The sequence below is a fragment of the Ammodytes marinus genome (assembly GCF_949987685.1).
Source record: "Ammodytes marinus genome assembly, chromosome: 7".
Taxonomy (NCBI): domain Eukaryota; kingdom Metazoa; phylum Chordata; class Actinopteri; order Uranoscopiformes; family Ammodytidae; genus Ammodytes; species Ammodytes marinus.
Genome location: NC_137211.1, coordinates 14177878 through 14197189, shown reverse-complemented (window position 1 = coordinate 14197189; position 19312 = coordinate 14177878). Strand labels below are relative to the sequence as shown.

Sequence of the window (19312 nt, the reverse complement as noted above, 5' to 3'; positions counted from 1 at the left end):
CACAAATTCATATATATTTCATACCATGTTTATTCACTATCACACTAAGTGCTCCCATATCAAGATACATCGCATTGCCTTGTTCGTATACTGTAATGTCATTTGGAGTTAACAAAGTAGAAAGAAGACAGTTTATGATCTAAAAGTTGTGAGACAAATCTTTGTCCACCCCTCCCAAAATAATAAAATAGAAATTAACAAAACACATGAAATATAAAGAGAATAAAGAGAAAACGGTTGTCATGTGCAAGAGTCCCTCTAAATACACAGAGTGCTGGATGGGGTTGGTGTAGGTGCACCTCAGACCAGCAAGGTTTCCGATATTGCCGGCATGAGATACTCAGATTATTTTCCAGTTAGGAGAGACCCTTGACTTGGTTTAGCTGTGTCTTCAGGTGCTTCTACAGTTTCAAATTCGGGGTCTAAGGTAGAATCAAAAGGCAGTGACATGGCCTGGGGGCGGAGGGGGCAAATGGAAATTCTTAATACAACGAGACACTTTTTCTGGGATTCTTGGCTTAATGGAAGTGCATCTTTGAAAAAAAGAAGAAAAAAAAAAGGAAAATAAATGGGACCAGGTCTATGAGACAGGGGTTGGAGGGGGAAAGAGAGCAAGTAGAGTGGAGAGAAGACAGTTGGCTGGATTAAAAGATCCCTCCTTTAGTGCTGAAGGCTAGTCAGAGTGTGAAGATGATACAGAGGGACACTAGCCGGACCAAGAGAACACTAAAAGGCCTAGAATTCAACTCAGCGGAGAGATTCTGCTACTGAGAAAACATCAGGGAGGTCCAGTGTACATGCTCCCTTCCTCCAGTGCCACCCCATTCCCACAGCCAGAGTACCAACTGGATCCCTAACACACATACAGATATCTTTAAATCAGCTTACTGGGGCTATGTACACTCAGGCACAGGTTTACACAAACCACAGGCCTAAAAATAAAAATAAACTGATTGATCCAATGGGGTTGACCTGGATCAACCCACCCTCCCCCAATCCCCACCCTCCTGTGGGCGGGTTTAGTGCCGAGCTCAGCGCATGGTGTATCTGACATAGGGCACTTCCACGTCTTCGTCTGACAAGTCGTTACAGCACAGCTCAAACACCAGGGCCTTCACATGCTTGCCCAGCTTCTTTTTGGACACCTTGGTCACAATCTCCGTCATCCTGTAGGATATGAACAAATAAGTAGAATTAGGACAATTCATTTAAATGGGTTTCACGCTAAAGAAGTAGGCGTGTGCGTGCCAAGGAAATACTCACGGCAGGTCCAGTCTCTCTTTAAGTTTGGCAGCAGGCATGAAGAAGGAGTAGAGCATGGACACACCCTGAGAAAGCATGGTGATCTCCAACTTATGCTCATTCTGACAAAGAAATGAGAAACAACAAAATGTGTTAGGTTCATTATATGCCAGAATCCAGGTGGTGGCAAAGAAAAGACATGAATTGGTGGGAACGTACTTTAAAGTAATCCAGGAACTGTCGGAGTGTCATCTCTTCCCCATTGGGCGGCACTCCGGTGACCTCGAAGCGATCCCACAACGACCAATCAATTTCGTAGTACTGTGAAAAAGTAAAGTCAATGACACTGTCAGTTATAGAGAAACATCAACCATTACCCAGCTACTGTGGTTCTTAACTGGTTTTAATGGATTTAAGCTTAGTAGTCATTATTGGACAAACTAATTTTCTCCTCAGCACACACTGACACTGTCAGTGTGCGAAGGTGAGTTGAACTCACTTACACCCAGGCAATCTGCCTGGTGTATCAGTATTAGCATGGCGGTATCATCATTGGAGCTCATAACATGTGAATGACTAAGTCTTAGAGGCCTATTGGAGAAAGAGAGTTTGAAGGACAAAACATGTTCTTATAGTAGGAAGCCTGTGATACACGTGCAGCTGCCTACCTTGTGTCTGGGAGCAGCGATGGGCTCCGAGAAGGCAAAGAAAGGCAGGGCCAAGTTCATGAAGCCATTCTTAAATGTCTCCAACTTCTTGTGTCCTTGGACAATTTTGATGAGCTCCAGGCACACCAGGCCCACCACTGCAGACGTTGTTGTGGCGATGGCAGGAATGATCTTGCCTGCAATCAGTTTGCTCTGGATTGAATGGAGACAAGTACCAGCATTATGAACAAAAGAAAGGTTAATAAATGCAAATGTCTTCTTCAGTAGGACAAACTAGAGAAAGCATTATTTTTTTAATGTCCTTATATACTGGTTAGAGGGTTGCCTTTTAACAATGTCACCTCCTCTAACAAGCAGTAAATCAGTTACAACTGTACACAAGCCATTTAACCCCATTGTAAACATGGGCAGGCATATTTCTGTATTTTTGGGAGAGATCTAGAGCATGTGCCCTGAAGAACCAGGAGTCTGCCAGGTATAAAACATGTGTCCCCACCTTGTGTCTGTCTGCGGGGGGAATGTCGTAGTTCTCTGCTCTTAGGTTGGATGCTGCTACAATGAAATCCATGTGGAAGTTGCTGTCATCATCCTGTTGAAGACAGAGTCCACCACAGTCAAAAAAACAGGACTGAAATAAGTGAAGGCTGAGGATGTTTTGAGGACCAACAGCATAGTTGAGGCGATTACAGAGACAATGGGAGTAAACTATTGTGTACCTTCTCAAATTCAATGGCATTGAGTTTGAACTGGGAAGTTTCAGATGAAGGCAGCTGAATCTTTAGCTCCTCAAGTCTGGAGTCATCTATAAATAAAAGACATAGGTTCATTTGTCAAAACAGCATTCATAGTGACCCCTGAGATATGCACAAGCCATTAACAATATAATCTTTTTCCATTCACATTTCTTTAGCTGAAGGAAAATGTAATTCATTACTTAGATCGCTTTGGTGTATATGCAAAGATCCGACCCTTACCAACATTGGAATTGCTATTCTGCAGATCCTGATCAGAGACGTGGATTTTCACCCCTGAACGAGGGATAAAGGTTGGCACCTTGATCTCTTGCAAGATCTTGACCAAAGCTGCACGGTCAGTGCTTCCTGGCAGGCCGTATGACTGGGCATAAAGGTTGGCCCCTGCCATTACATAGTCCATGTGCAGCTCCTACCAAAAAGTATGCCGTTAAGATCTTCAAACAGACAAGATTCTTCAGATCAGATATTGGCCAAGCAGGTGTATATAAGAAACATTATAAATCTATACTTACATTGCTTGTGCTGAAATCTAGTGGATGAGGACACCTCTTCGGGCCAGACCAGAAGGGGGCGCCAGAGCTGGTGAGCTGAGAGCCAAAAATCACAAATTATTACCTTTGGACAACTAAAACAACAACCCTAAAAATATTAAAATAAAATAAAAAGGTGAATTTTCATTTTAAAATGACCCTAACCCTTATGTTTCGATAATTGTATGCCTTTTCAGATAGACCATTAGATAAATTAAAGGAGATAAACAATCATCAAAAAGGTTTCCTGATTTATTGTCAGTGCCCTTAGATATTTATGCTTTACATTTTTCATTCAACACCCTAATTCCAAAAGCACACAGACGCACAGTGCACAGTAGGCCGAGTGATTCTTATATAATTTGATTAAGGTCAAAGGAGTGGAGTCTACCTACATTCTTTGAGGAAAAGGAGCAGTTTAATAGATCAATCAAACAGTAGAATTGATGCAATAGAATGCATTCAAACTCCTCCCTCCAAAATTCAAGAATATAACAAATACAGAAACTGGGTGTTGCCCAGTTCACATATTATATACTGTAATTGCAAGACCAATGACTGGAACTTACCACACCTAAAAACTATTTTAAAATGCCATACTAACAGCTAGGGTTGAAAGGAGTCATCAAGATGACAAACCAACCAAACAAACATTTTTATGTAAAAGCAATGATTTGATTCTAGGGTTTCCTGCTTTATGGCTTAGGCGGCCACCTAGACAACGCCGGCCTTTTTTTTTTCTCCCCCCACACTGGATTCCATACTGTCTCAGATCAGACAGCATTCATTCATTATGCAGTGAGCTCAATGTGTACCTGATCTGGCGGGAAGTTGTGCAGTAGCTGGCGGATGTTGTTGCTGTACTGGCACTGCCAGTGGGTGCGTGCCCAGGTTACACACTCAACCCAGCTGTGGGGGCAGTCTGTGACAAGACTCTTGTAAACCGCCTCCAGCACCTCCACAGGCTGAGCTCCAGGAAGCTTCAGAGTACGCTCCATGAACTTTGGATCTCTGCAATGACAAATGATATGCCAATGATGAAGCCAGTAAGAGACATCCCATTACCCAGTTACTGTGGTTCTAAACGGGTTTTAATGGATTGAAGCCTAGAAGTCATTATTGCAATGACTCATTTTCTCCTCAGCACACACTGACACAATCAGTGTGAGAAGGTGAGTTGAACTCACTTACACCCAGGCAATCTGCCTGGTGTATCAGTATTAGCATGGCGGTATCATCATTGGAGCTCATAACATCTACATGACTTTACACTTGAGGCAGTATCCCCAGTTCCAATTTATTATTGTCAAATGAAGTCCTTGACCTTATTAGTGCAAAGTAGGGCTGGGCGATATGGCAACAAATATTATCACGATTATTCTTTCGATATTGATCACGATATGTGATAGCCTACTGCTGAAGCCTGAAGAAACCAGAGTGTTCATTAGTTAAACTATACAATGTCGTTTATTAGCATATTGTGATAAGAGAACATTGAATCACATTTAAATATAAACATTTAACTTCAGAAACATGTTTTAACTGCACCTAACTGAACAATATAAGATAGCTTGCCTTGTAACCTATTGAAAATATTGTAAATAAAAATAAAAGCTGACTTTCACATTAAACTCCTTTGGCAGGGCTACAGCAAACATCTTACATCTTGTAGAGAGGCACAACCATACATAACAAGTAAACAAGTGGATCAACAAAGGCCCCGACACATTTAAGTACTGAACTTTAAGACATAAAATATGAATATGAGAATTACTGGTTTTACATGTCAGCTAGCCTATTTTAAAAAAGGAGAAATGTGAGTCAAAGTGCAAAATATAAACATTGTAAAACCAGATATTATGCTACATAACATAATGTGTTTAAAACTAAAAGATCTGTGAGTGACTACTATCACATCAAACTCCTCAGGCAGGGAGGCAACAATCTTAAATGTTTGTAGAGCTGTGGCTCAGATGCTTGATGAATGTCAGAGCACATCACAAGCTACTACTCACACATACAACAACAGCTGTAGGTAGGGGAGATGCTCATGCTGTAGCTACATGGTCAGGCTAATGAGGCTGAACTGAACAGCTACCTGTATGTTATACTGTAGCATTGCTTCTTTTTGATTGTTTTTCATAAGGTGCAACTACCGCAAAAGAAGTGGCGATAGACTGCTGTTTTGGAACAGCCACCGCAACGGCGGTTAAAACTTGTCACGCACTTTCACACTTTCGGTGTGGCCGGTAAATGCACAGAGACGGCTCGGTGCAAGCCGGACAGAGACAGTGAGCGAACGGCGCTGGCCGCGACAGCTACGTGACTGGTGACATCGTAGCAGCGGGACACAGTGTAGCCTTTATAGGTCCGTGAGTGTAGCCCACTGATTAATTTAATGAAGAGGAAAAGCACTACACAACAGAGTGCTGCGCTGACATTTTTCGCTTAACACAAGACTCTCTTCACCGAGGTGACTACACACGGCTCTCCTCTTTCCTTACCGCTGGAAGCTCAAACATGCCCGTCACAGCAGGAAATGGGCGTGTAATTAGACAGGAAATGTAAAAACTGCAATCTGACTGGCTGTTGAGTTTATTTCTGTTTTGTGATTGGCTGTTTGGTAAATCCATATCAGTTATATATTTTTTTTCCGTTTTCATATCGAGCATTTATGTCAAACGCATATCGATGTAATCGACGGGAGTTTTATCGCAATTACTAATCGTAATCGAATTATTGCCCAGTCCTAGTGCAAAGGGAAGCAATGTTCCCAATATGAATAACTTTATTGAAGAAAAGACTATGCCAAATGTATATGTAACAACAGCGAGTCCACATGGTCCCTTTGGAATGACAGGAAAGGCAACTCACGAGAGGTACTGCATGGCATTCTCTGCTGGCTGTTTGAATAGTCCCTCAAACTCGTCACGGGCCCACTGAACAGAGGACATGATTGAGAACAGGTCAATTATACATTCAATTCACCAAAGGAGAAATACAGCACCTCTGTACAACTTAACAATAACTGTCGATAAAATGAATAAAACATTGTTCCACTAAAAATCATATTGTGAAAAATCTTTTAGATAAGGTATTGTAGCACAAAGTTCATGTTTGAATGGCTAATTAATAGGGAATATATGAAAAGAGCCATCATGCCATCTTCAATAAATCACAAGTGCAGCCATAGGCATGTTTCCCCTACTGACCTGCAGTGTGTGTTCAATGGCATTTGGGAAGTTCTTTAGGGTACAGATGGGGATGGACTTCTCAGGAGGGTCTTGGCTGGAGCTGTACGACTCTGTGATGAAGGGGATGACAACCTGGACATTTCCTTTGGTACCAAGAGTACCAGACTCCAGTAAGGGTTTACGGTAGTAGACACATCTCCGATCCATGTACATACCTGCACAAAGGCCACAAACATGAGTCAGACGAGAGAGCTTAAATTATACAAAAAAAAAGTAATGTCTAGTAAGTAAACGGTTTGCAGTAAAAATCAAAAATGGAAATTCCCAAGGCCTCTTACGTGCATCAACATTGTCCAGTGCATTGGCCACGCCATCAAGGCTTTCAAAGAAATCATCGTCGTAGACCCTCTCTGTGTCAGGGCCAACCCTGTTCTGATGACCTGTGATCCTGATGGAGGGGTTCATCTGCTTCACTGCAGCAGCAGCTGTGTCACTCTTCATTTTCTGTAACCACATACACAAAAACTATATTAAAGTGTAACTGCACACTTACACTTGTTTTTTGAGATAGAAGCTGAATTACACTTGTTTTTTGAGATAGAAGCTGAATTAAAATACTGTTGTTAAGGAACACAAGGTGTCAATATTGGAGAAAAAAAAATTCAATGTCAAATATCGGCATTTTAAGACATTTTCTGTATTGGAAATTACTTTAGTGCTCTACGTAAGATTTGAAAAACAACTTTGACCTTCGGCTGAATTATGTAGATTTGTACTTTTGGTATTAATCCACGTCACAATGTCTGATAGACGGCAGCCAATCAGAGGTGGGCGCTACACTCACCCCTGCAAAGCCGGGCTCTTTACCAGATAAATTACGCTACTCTTGTCTCGTAACACTACGTCGACGATAGACACATCTACCATCAAGTTGCCCGCCAACAATTTAGAATTAAAAAAGTCCTCCACCTCAAACGACCCATCTGTCTGGCATATGAGCTCACATCGTGTAGCGACAGTGCCTTTAGACTTTGTGTCACTCAGTTTTTCAAGGAAGTCATGTCATTCAGATCTTCCCGAGTGACAGCTAGCTTAACCCCGCCTACTTCACTGCCATCACTGTGTGAGTGTTAATATGGTGCAGCCATGCTACAGTTGTGTTTGTTGTTGGTTGGCGTTAAAGTGCCTCACGCACCCTTGTCTCTCGGACTGAGAGACTGAGGAGGAGCTTCTTTCTGCAGGCAGTTAGACTGCTTAACTCCGGTGGACTATAGCTGGCACTCTTGCACTTTCTAGGCACTTTTATATTTATATAACATTTAAAAAAAATTTAAATTACTGTTTTTATAGCATCACCTATAAGGGATGTCTGTTTGTTTACTATTATCTATTATTTATTCAAGTTCCAGTAATTTGTACAATGACAGAGTGATAACCCTTTTTAATTTCACTGTATGTAAAATGTTATTTTTGCAAACGTGTGACCAATAAAACTTTGAACTTTAAGTGTACAGTCGGATAAGAGTAAAGACCATTAACGCCACCGCAATGTCTCGCTACTTCCTTCCTCTGCAAAGTTGATCGGGCAGCTAAAGCTAGTTAGCTTAGCCAAGCCAAAACAAAACAAAACAATGAGAATTGCTTAGAAAACAGCGCACTCCCCACTACAGTTCGGGACAAGAAACTGACGGATAGCAGATCTCCTGTGAGGGATGTAGGCCTACCCTTAATTTGTCAAATAAAGAACCTGTCAAAAAAGGGCAGTGCACTGACAGCCTCTGGGATAAATAAAGGAAGAAAAGAAAATTGGGCGGAGATGGCTCATTGTGATTAGTTTAATGTGATCTTGTCAAATGTAGTGTTAGGCAAGAAACTAAAACAAAAAGGCCACAGATGCTGCTGAAGTAGTAAATAGGAAAAGAAATATAAAATGTAACAAACAGATTTACAGAAAGGTAATACCGTGTACCGGGGTACATTTTAAGGACGATAAAAAAAAGTATCAAATTGTAGACCGCCCAACCGTATTGTCTTGTTTGGTTATTATGTAAAACGTTATTCCTTTCTAAATGATGTAACATCATTGACTCATTATTTATCAATGAATGGTTCATAAACCGTTTGAATAATTCATTACTGAACCCGCCCGTCACACGCTGCGCCGTCACACTCAGTCAGTGCAACCTGACCACAAGTAAATTCTCAACGTGTGTGAAACACTGTATTCACACATGAAATAACCAACACTTGAATAAATCAATAACATGCCATTATGACCCAAGGTGTTCCGTTTCCGGCACCTGATGTCGCACCATGACATCATCCTTTAGCAGCAGTTAGATTAAGTGCCCTCTGGAGCAGATAAAACAAAAGGACAAATCCATAGCCAGCACTGCTCGGAAATATCTAATGTAAATCGATAGAAGATCGACTAGTGTGCACCACCTTCTTCATTTCCACCAACAGTCAGGGCTGAGCAAAATTGGTACTGACCGTAACGTCTGAGGGTCTGAAGAGGAACTGTCTGTTGAGGTTGGACTTCTCGATGGTGTCCATGTCTGTCACAATGACCTCGCCCTCCCCGCATGCCAGTCCAATCATGGCAAAGTTTTTCAAGAGCTCACAGCCAATGGCACCAGCTCCAACCTAAAACGAAAGAACCCCTCTTGTTAAGGCACTAATAATTAAACATAATCTCAAATTCAAGTATTAAAAGTATAACATTGCATTCCTCCGGTACACCAGGTCAAAAAATATTTCAGTGTAAAAAAATTAAATTAAATGCAACTGTTTACACTTGTTCAAAGATCCCAACACAGAAAAATCAAGCAGTAATTTGTCTCTTAATACTTGACTGCCTGTAAGCTAAAAAAAAAAACTTGTCTCTACTGAAGACAAATTTTTTTTCTTTAATGAAAAAATAAATAAAAATAAAAAAATCATACACTCACTGGCCACTTTATTAGGTACAGCGGTTCATTTTCTTGTTAACTCATATAACTTATCAGCCAATCACTTGACAGCAACTCAATGCATTTAGGCATGTATACCTGGACAGGACCACTTATTGAAGTTAAAACCGAGCATCAGAATGGGGAAGAAAGGGGGTTTGAGTGACATTGAACGTGGCAATGTTGATGGTCTCAATATTTCAGAAACTGCTGATCTACTTGGATTTTCACGCACAACCCATCTCTAGGGCTTACAGAGAATGGCCCAAAAAAGAAAAAATATCCAGTGCGCGGCATAAATGCCTTGTTGATGTCAGAGGAGGATGGGCATACTGGTTCAAGATGATAAAAAGGCAACAGTAACTCAAATATCCACTCGTTACAACAAGGGTATGCAGAATACCATCTCTGAACGCAAAACACTCCAAACCTTGAGGCAGATGGGCTACAGCAGCAGACTCCTGTCAGCTAAGAACAGGAAACTGATGCTACAATTCGCACAGGCTCACCAAAATTGGACAATAAAAGATTAGAAAAGTCTTGCCTGGTCTGATGAGTCTCAATTTCAGTTGCGGAAGTCAGATGGTAGGGTCAGAATTTGGCGTAAACATGAAAGCATGGCTCCATCATGCCTTGCACCATCAACCATGCCACGTTAAAAGTCACTTAAATCCCCTTTCTTCCCAATTCTGATGCGCGGTTTTAACTTCAGCATGTTGTCTTGACCATGTGTACATGCCTAAATTGGCCAGTGAATGTATATTATCTATTGTTTTTTTTTTTTTAAATGACAAATATTCTCTTAACACTTTCCTATACTCCACTGTAGCTTTTTGCTTTGGCTACACAAACAACAATGGTTAGTGGGATACATTGATCGCTGATTTAAGAGTTTGACCGGGGTAAGACTATAACCGGACTTATCCTATAAATCTCCCTTAGAAATAAGATTCCAGGTGGTGGTAGACAATTTTCCATTGACCCACTCACCAGGAAGTAGCGCTGTTTGCCAAGCAAATCCTGCAGCTTGGAGCCAAACACTGCAATCTGCCCATCATATCGACAGCTCCTCTGAGAAAAGAGACAAACAGGTTGAACACCACCACTTGTCGCCATCATCTGTAGGGTGCAATGGCTTTTCTCTGAACACTTACAGGGGCACACTCTTCCTCTGTCAGAGTTGGCTGTTCCCCTTCCCCTTCACCCAGGCACTCCAGGGCATCAAAGTACAGCCACTGCATTATGGGCATAAATTTTCCTGAGCATGCCTATGAAAAACAAAAACAAGGAGCATGTAAAACAAAAAGAAAAGAAAAGATGCATTCACGTCAGACAAAGAATATTGATTAGGTATGAACCTGTCCAGACATGTCTAATCACAGAATAGTAACTCCCTTTACAAAAACACTGTTAACACAATTCCTAGACATGGTAGTAAACCACAAGCTGAATGAAAACCTGATTTAGAAAAAACTAAATTGCTTCAGCCCAGCAGGAATGAATCAACTTGGATATTCACACAGCACCACTAACCTTCATCACTTCCTGTGCAGCCAGACCCCCAATGAAGGCATTGACAGGGGCCAGGTCTCCAGCAGCAACAAATGAGAACTGTTTGATAAGAGATTCATCCAACTCCTCCACTTTAGCTGACCCCGTCTGGGCAGAGTTCACCTCTTTGGCCAATGTCAACAGCTCTTCACCATCAGCCTGAAATACACACAGCATGTTACAAATGCAAAAAATAATAAATTAAAAACTATTAAATAAAGGAAGTCAACCAAATAAACGTTGCCATCGATTGCGCACATAATTAGTCAATATTGGAAACACTCTTTTTCTCCTCAGCTCACACTGACACAATCAGTGGGAGAAGGTGAGTTGAACTCACTTACACCCAGGCAAATTGCCTGGTGTATCAGTATTAGCATGGCGTTATCATCATTGGAGCTCATAACATCTACATGACTACATCTTAGGAGCCTCATTTTCCATAATAAATACATGTAGCAAATAGTTGGGTTTCACTAATATAATTCACAAAGACATGAGTGACATTTACCCGGCTCCAAGGTGCAGGAAGGTGGTTGTGTTTCTTCTGGAAGGCATGGATGGCCTGGAAGCTCACATGCAGCTGTCCCGGACGCTCAAACTTGGCAAAATCTGTTATCAAGAACTCTGGTTCCATCATGGAGGAAGAGACGGATTTCTGCACAGGAAAGAAACAAAATATTGAGGTTGGACTCATCACTAACATTTCCCTGGTGAGAACAACAGCAAATAATGTGGAGGCTACTAGTAGTGTGATGAGAATTGGTGTGGTTTTGCAGTAAAGAAAAACCTCAAAAAGGTCTATAATGGGAAAAAAAAAAAACTGTACATTTATGTCACCATGACGCAACATGGTGTTGAAATGCCACTTACAAAAGCGATCTTCTTGGGCATCTTGACCTGGGAGACAATTCCTCCTCTTACATAATCGGTAAAGCCATTTGTGTCACAAATGCTGAAGGTATAAGGACCTGAACAGAGAAGGAGCCGTGTTAATTTGTAGCCGTCGTAACCAGACTTACCAAAACGTATTATTCTTAAAAAAGAAACAGGTCTTACCCAGAACTTTAATTTCCATTGGCTTACAGCCATTTAGTTCCGTCATACCCTGAACCTCTGTGAAGGTAACAAAGTCTCCACTCTCAAAGCCATGACGTGCCTCATCCAGACATGTCACAACTCCTGAATTGTCCTGAAGAAACCAAGAGGGAGAAACATTATGTCAACGTGAAGGCCAGTTTGAAAATGGTGCACGTTCTTAAGATGTGGTCCAGATGTAAGGACTAACCTTGGTGATCATGGAAATCATGGCACTGATGGGCTGCTCTCCATTGGTGTCAAACACAATCATCTCCTCGCCAAAGTCACAGAAAAGCTGGCTACAAAAGAGACCACATGAATATAAATATTAAGCAATTGACAGACAGGTGGTTATATACTCCACGTAAACCATAAATGAACAAGGAGGGACAGGAGCATACCCAAAGAGACCACGTGTGTCTGCAATGACCAGCTTGATTCCTTTGTTGTGGCAGATCTCTCCCAGATGCTGCTGCTCATCTAGAGTGGAGTTAGTCAGCACTACCACCTAGGAGCGAAAATAAAAAAGATATTCAAACCCATCTTTTCTTCCGTTCCTGAATGTTGAATGATTGGGACATTGGCTTCTCATCAAGTCTTACATGGAACTGGGTCAGGAAGTCCTCAACAAGTTCTTCAGTGTGGGCGGTGACAGGAACGTAGCTATTGAGTTCAGCCAAGCGGGGCTGACTCACTTCAGCTCTGTTCTTACCAAGGTCATCCTCCCGGAGGTAAAACTGACCAAAAAAAAGAAAGACAAATAACATAACAGGGGAAAATGTATATTTAATAACAAATAACTTCCAATATCAGTAGGCGAGTTCCAAATATAAGTTTACTGACACACTGGAGCAATTACCGCCTTCATATAGTGAGTAGACTATGTATTGACTTAACCTCTATTCTGTCACCTACTTATCCACACAATGATGGATTTAGTGTGGATTATATGGTGCATATGTCTGTGCAGGAATATGTAAATATTAAGGAAAACCTGAAACTGACAGTCAGGTTTATCTAGCCGGGAGGGTTCATTTATTTTTTACATCATCTGTTACCGTATTTTCCGCACTATAAGCCGCACTGGACTATAAGCCGCAGGTGTTATAATGTTTAATAATTACCATGTGTAAGAATTCGTGCACAGAGGGGATTGTCGGGAAAGAGATGGCTGCTTGAGGAATCTCCCATTTATTAACATTTCAACAAACAAGTTGCATATTTGCATAACGTATTCAAGTGTTACCATTTAGTGCAATAGCTACTAGGGATGGGCACAAGTGTTTTCACTACTCGTGTGATTGCTTGCACTCCTCGAGGATCAATCGATTCCTCGTTAAACTTTTTTCTATTTTTAGAACGCAACGCATCTGTCTGCAGAACAACGGTTCACCGCAATAAAGCGCTCAATGCTTATTGTCAAACAGCCACAGTTGCCATATGATATTAAGGATTTATTCCCACAAGTTTAAAACACATTTTCCTCACTGAAAGTAATTAAATAGACGGGCCACAATTTAATCCGATCGAGTAGTGGGGAGAAAAAAAGCATGGGCTGTAGTTGTAACAAAAAAATAACTTAAGTCACCATTTAAAATAAGAAGGGCAGCAAACAATATTAAATGATTGTCCTACAATTTAAATACATATAAATAACTCACCAAAGCAGATAGTTGTATATCCAACCGCGTAATGCTCACTCCGTGTCCGTGAATAATTACCGCGACTAATTCCTCATTAATGGAACGTTACACCGGTTGGTTTTTGAATCTTATCCCCATATTCCCTACTGAAGGCTTCTTAACTGTTGTTGGCTCGGAGCGAATGTGCCTGAAGTAAGCCTTGCTTCTTCTTTACTTTTCTTTCCAAGCGGAGAGCACCTTGCATGCTCACCTGTAGTCTAGGCTACTCATTACTAACTGAGAGTAACAGGTGTCATCTCCCCTTTTTATAAACGTAACTTTATCATCTGCTTTGAAATAATTGGACAGTTATATTCCTGACAATGTTCTGGAGAAAGGAGAGACCGTGTTCAGCTCCGCGGTGCTGTGGAGAATACAGGCTGCGCTGCGGTGGCACGGAGGTGGCAGTTATTTGCAGTTGCTTTTTGACACAACGCTCAGTTTATTGCACTTGCATCAAACTATTTAATTTTGTTAAACTTTATTTTATCCGTTTTGTACACGTATATAACATTTTAAAACAGGGGCGGCCGGCCGGCCGGCCGGCCTAAAGGCTACAAACTCACAAAAAAAAAAAAAACGATTTTCCTCATCCACCAATCGAGTTCATTTGAAACGAGGAGTACTTGAGTACTCGATTACTAACGCCCATCCCTAGTAGCTACAGAACATATACTGTGCTGTGTAATAACAGGGTCGAAAAATTGGGAAAAAATTGCGGCTTATAGTCCGAAAAGTACGGTACATGTAACACATTAGGCAAGACCTTAAAAACATTAGTTAGTGTTGGTGGGGGAAAAAAGGCAAAATTAGGGAAGAAGAGATACGAGTTTTTAAAATTGAGCGAATTATAGAATTGGCCTGAGATTTCAGTGGATTATTATAGGCTGATCAATTTCGTTAGATTTATCCAAAACATTTTACATAAGTCACAAGTGCATTCAGGCAGGTGGGTACAGCACTACCTATAAAGATGGGTGAAATGTCAAACAAGTGACATAGGCTGTTCATTCATTTTGAGTGAGAAAGGACATTAATGCTTATCCCAGTGGCAAAAACAGGAATGTTTGAGTTTAACTTTGTCAGCTCAGAATGGATGATCACACACTCAAAGGTCATGGAAAAGCCTCTGGATTTAACACCTGAGCAATTTATTCCCACATTTATCTCTCTGGCCTTAAATAGACACATCAGCTGATAGACCAAAACAATCTCTCCAATGTACTGCTGTCCTAAATCAGGCTTTAGCTTTGCTATGATTATGACCCAGGGAGAGGCTACCCACTGATAAATCTGGGTCATGCCATGGTTAGCTAGAGTGGGGGTGGGGGGGTATAGAGTACGGTACTTCCTTTTGGATGGCAACAATAAAACAACATGTGACTCATGCTACACTGCACTTTGGAACCAGGCTTTAAGACTATGGAACACTGAACATCAGTTCAATTTCTATGAAAGTACAATGACTGCAATATTTACAAATCTGAATTATAAAATAATAATCACTATTCTGTTAAAAAAAGGGAATATCAGTACATGCTTCCTTCCACACACCTGAGAGGAGAGGTCGCGCCATTCTGCAACTCCTTGGTCATGCACGGTGACACTTCTGACTCCTCCCAGGATGACGTTCTTGGCAATCTCCACTCCAAGACCTCTCATACCAGAGATGAGGACACTGGAGTTTTGCATGCGCTTCATAGCGGCATGGCCCAACACGTAACTAAAGAAGAAAGGGAGTACCATCAGCAAAACTATGTATTGTTAACAAAGCAGCCCGTTCAGTATTGTTAAATACTGAACATTGGACAACCCTTTATTGGGGCAAAACTTCTACAGAGATTTACAGACTTACAGTTGTCTGGAATACAGGCCTTCGTCCATCTCAGCATCATTACCATTCTTAGCCATGCCCTATGGAGACACAACAGGGGTTGCAATCAGTTTATGTAAAAAGTATAAAGAAATATAGTTTGTGTGTATGTGTGTTAGTAGTTACGTTGACAGGTGTGTGGGACAGATCAGTTCTGACAGAGTTAGAGGAGGAGCAATGGGATCCCGTCTTCGTCTCTGTTCCTGACAAGCGACGCTTCTTGGACAGCGGCGAGCTGGACATCTGTGCATCAACACAGACTGTTAAGACTCAGACAGCACAACAAGGTGCTGCTGTAAGCACTTAACCGTTCACAAATGTGTATTAATATGTTGAATTAAAACAGATAACATAGCTAAGCTTGAATATTGAAATAATTTCACAAATCTAGCACACAGAGGCAACCGAGTGTCCACGCGCTTGTATTTGAGGGTGGTTTCCAAAAAAACTAAACAATCAGATCGAAAAAGTTACAAAAATAATAATTCAATGCTGAAGTTGGATATTCATCATTATGGGACACAAGTTAAATTCTACCCAACCCCTTTCATATTGAAGAGAGGATTTCTAGACCAGGGAGCAGCTGGGCTGGCTGCAGGCCAAACACAAATCTGCTAAAAAACGAACTGAGCCTGGGAAGAGACATGAATAGCAGCATTATCAGTTCCTTTCATGCTTAGTGACAGTGCTGCCTTGTTTATGTACTTCCATTGTTCATTATACCGGTAGTTAAGGACCAACGTCGTTTGAACAGAAACAGCTGAATCATTAAAACTTCACTGCGGTAAAGTGAGCAACACCTCGCGGTGGCTTGCAGGTGTGGAAACACGGATACTACAATAGCGCTGGGATTATCCTCGGGAGGAATATACAAAGGGCATTTAGTAGCAAAAGTGACATCCAAGCACATTGTGGTTAAGAAAATAAATCAAGGCGAACCTGGTCATTTCGGAAAGTGAAACAGGCCGCAGTATCTCGAGCACGGCGAACATGATCGGCCTTAATTTCCGCATCCAATGCAGCTAACAGACCTGCATCCCCAAAGTCAGACTTTACCGTTTATAAACCTCCCTACAAACTTGTAACCATAAAAGGCCAGGAGTTAAAAAAAACGTTACAATCAGCTACACCAAATGTACATTTCACCTTAACGTTTGGTGTTCGTCAATAACGAAAATGAAGGCATCCGGCATGATACAGCAAGGCACCCGTTTGTTCGGATAGTAATATCGTGCCTTTGCAAAGCCTAACACAAAGCTGGTAACAAATAATTTTAAAGCTTTACACTTTAAGACATAATTGATCAAATATCAGTTAACAACACCAATTGAACCGTCGATTAAGTAGGTTACGTGCAACTAATCAGTTAAGTGATTTGGCAAGTGGACAGATTGGGAACATTAATAACTTAGAGGCAAGAAAACACCAGCACCATCCATTAGCGGCTCGGCCTAGGCCTGCATTACCCCCAGTGCGGAACACAACTTTACAAGCTAGCAGCTGTAGCCATGTTGAAATCGCTCGCCAAAGACAGCAACGGGTTTATTTAGACAGTTCTCTACCACAGCCCCTCTTTTGATGTCGCTTATTTGCATCGAGCCATAACAAAATAACACCATCAAACATTGTTGCTCATTATACGCAAAATTGGGGAATGAAAGACTAGCCATTATACTCGTGCTCCACTGATATCGCTTTTCTTACCAATATTCCTTCTCGGTCCCTTCCCAATGCGAACCCGCTCCTCTCCCGCAGTGTCTAGATGTCAGTAGTAACTATGACAGTATATTCGACGAGTTGTACAAAGGAGAGAACCGCGATGCGGGATTAGGATGGTCTGCACTATAATGTCGAGTCACTATGTCGTTGAGCCGAGTCTCTTCTGTGTAATTGCGTTACTGGCTTTGCGACTGCAGACGGGAACAAAACCAAAATGGCAGATGGGGAGAAAGGGGCGGAGGAGGTGTGACGCAGGCCTGAAATATTCAACAGGAAAGGGAGGCTTTGAGCATGCTGCCCGGCCAGGCGCTCAACTCATTGGCTGCACAGCTGAAGCCAACTAGCATTCTTCCCGCCCCTGCTAACCAGAGGATGCATGCATGCATATAACTGTACAATGAACTGCAGGACCTCCAGCGAGCCCCCCCCCCCCATTAAAAAATAAAAAAGCGCACAGAGGATGTCCGACCCCAGCGCGAGAAGGGACAGGACCAAATACGGACTATTGTGATGAACTGGTGCTCAATGAAATTCATCAACAAAAGCATCTTTGTTTCAGTGACAGGTTAGCGAATTGTTGTGTCGTTATGGAACTAGACAACACGCGCAAAACTTACATGCCACGGTGCATTACCAGAGGATGTAACACATATTGAAAGTATAACAGAACAGTATATTCTGAATGACCCGCAATCGGTGCAATTTGATGTCAAGATATTTTACTTTTTCCGAGTTCAGCAAAACACTAGTGAAATATAGAGGTGCTGCAAGAATGAGTGCAGCCCCTTTATAGACAGGTACAGTAGTAGGTAGGCTACTTGCTAACAATTACAGTCCTGGCCCTCAGTCACACTGAGGTTAGGGGTGAGCATTCCTTGCGAAGGAGAATTGGGGGAGGGGGTGTCTGGCAAATGACAAAGGCCCAGGAACAGAGTGGGCCGCGTATTCTCGGGTACACATGTCGAGGGGATCCCCACTTTTATCTTGTTGCTGCAAAGTCTTTAAAAAAAACACATTTCCACCATTCTATCGTATCCAAAACGCATGAATATCATTCATGTTACGTTATCAGGCTTCCTTCAGTTGCCACGCTATGAGACACTAGCCAACATCACGTTACTGTGGTAACATCGTTCGTCGTGCTGTCGCAACGTTAACCAAAATCCATCTATCGAGTTAAAATACTGCCAGTTAGGTCGTAGTTAACGTTTTGTGATGCACGATAGCCAGTGTGTGCCTCTCAAGATTGCCTCCATCTAATGTTTGTAGCCAACTAGCTCCCCGGCTCTCGTTAACGTTATTCATCACAGAACAATAATGAACTCAGCAATCGCCTGCGCAGAAAATGTGCAATGCTAATCTAACGTTAACAGTTACGTGAGACTGACCCGTTAGCTGAGGTTAACCGAGGAGGGCAGTTGAAATGGTTCAGAAAACGAACTGTAATTAACGTTAACGACTACCAAAACGCATATCAAACGACTGCGTAGTTGTTAGCCGGAGTGCAGCTAGCTCTAGCCACCCAACGACTTTTTCCTACTTGTGCCGCTATATTTGCTAACTAGCTAACGTTAGCCAACTAGCTGGGGCTAACGTTACCAATACTGGAGCTTTCACAAGTGTGCAGAACTTACCACATCCGATATTACTCGGCCTGTTCTGTAGTATTAAAATCGGGTTTTACTTAAGAAAGAAACCTAATAAACAACGTCACAATCAAACACTGAAATGTGTGTCACGGTGGCGGGCTCTGTGTAAGTTTTTTTTTGCTGGACGGCTGCCTGCCCGGCTGTTTCCGAACCGTTTCCCCTCACTCTATTTCAGTTGAAAGCAAAGCAAAGCAGCAACATGTGCACGTTACAGACACAACCACTACTCCGGTCGAGAGGGTTCACTGAAAAGTGCATCTTATTGATTTATCACGAGTACATTATTAATCATCACTGTTTAACCACAACATCTAAACGACCAAAGACATTCAATTCTACACTATAACATAATTAAATTGTATGTGTGTTGTTTGATTAAGCACATTAATATTTTTACACCCCCGCGCCGTCACATGAG

General features: G+C 41.8%; 1 protein-coding gene across 2 annotated transcripts; it reads right to left on the bottom strand.

The window, feature by feature from the left end:
- Positions 1-18: 18 nt before the first annotated feature.
- Positions 19-19049, bottom strand: uba1 (ubiquitin-like modifier activating enzyme 1). 2 transcript variants are annotated; one of them, XM_080030327.1, is made up of 26 exons: positions 18880-19049; positions 15653-15769; positions 15509-15567; positions 15208-15376; positions 12574-12708; positions 12373-12479; positions 12180-12270; positions 11951-12083; positions 11765-11862; positions 11403-11549; positions 10874-11050; positions 10495-10608; positions 10331-10411; positions 8883-9035; positions 6728-6893; positions 6408-6604; positions 6070-6134; positions 4011-4206; positions 3178-3252; positions 2885-3074; positions 2627-2712; positions 2407-2499; positions 1911-2102; positions 1462-1563; positions 1264-1364; positions 19-1167 (listed from the first exon to the last, which is right to left on the bottom strand). In XM_080030327.1, exons 2-26 carry the CDS (start codon positions 15767-15769, stop codon positions 1032-1034), a joined length of 3180 nt encoding a protein of 1059 aa, XP_079886453.1. In that variant the 5' UTR covers positions 18880-19049; the 3' UTR covers positions 19-1031. The 2 variants fall into 2 exon arrangements, with proteins under 2 accessions (XP_079886453.1, XP_079886452.1); XM_080030326.1 differs by lacking the exon at positions 18880-19049 and adding an exon at positions 17231-17448.
- Between the last annotated feature and the right edge of the window lie 263 nt (positions 19050-19312).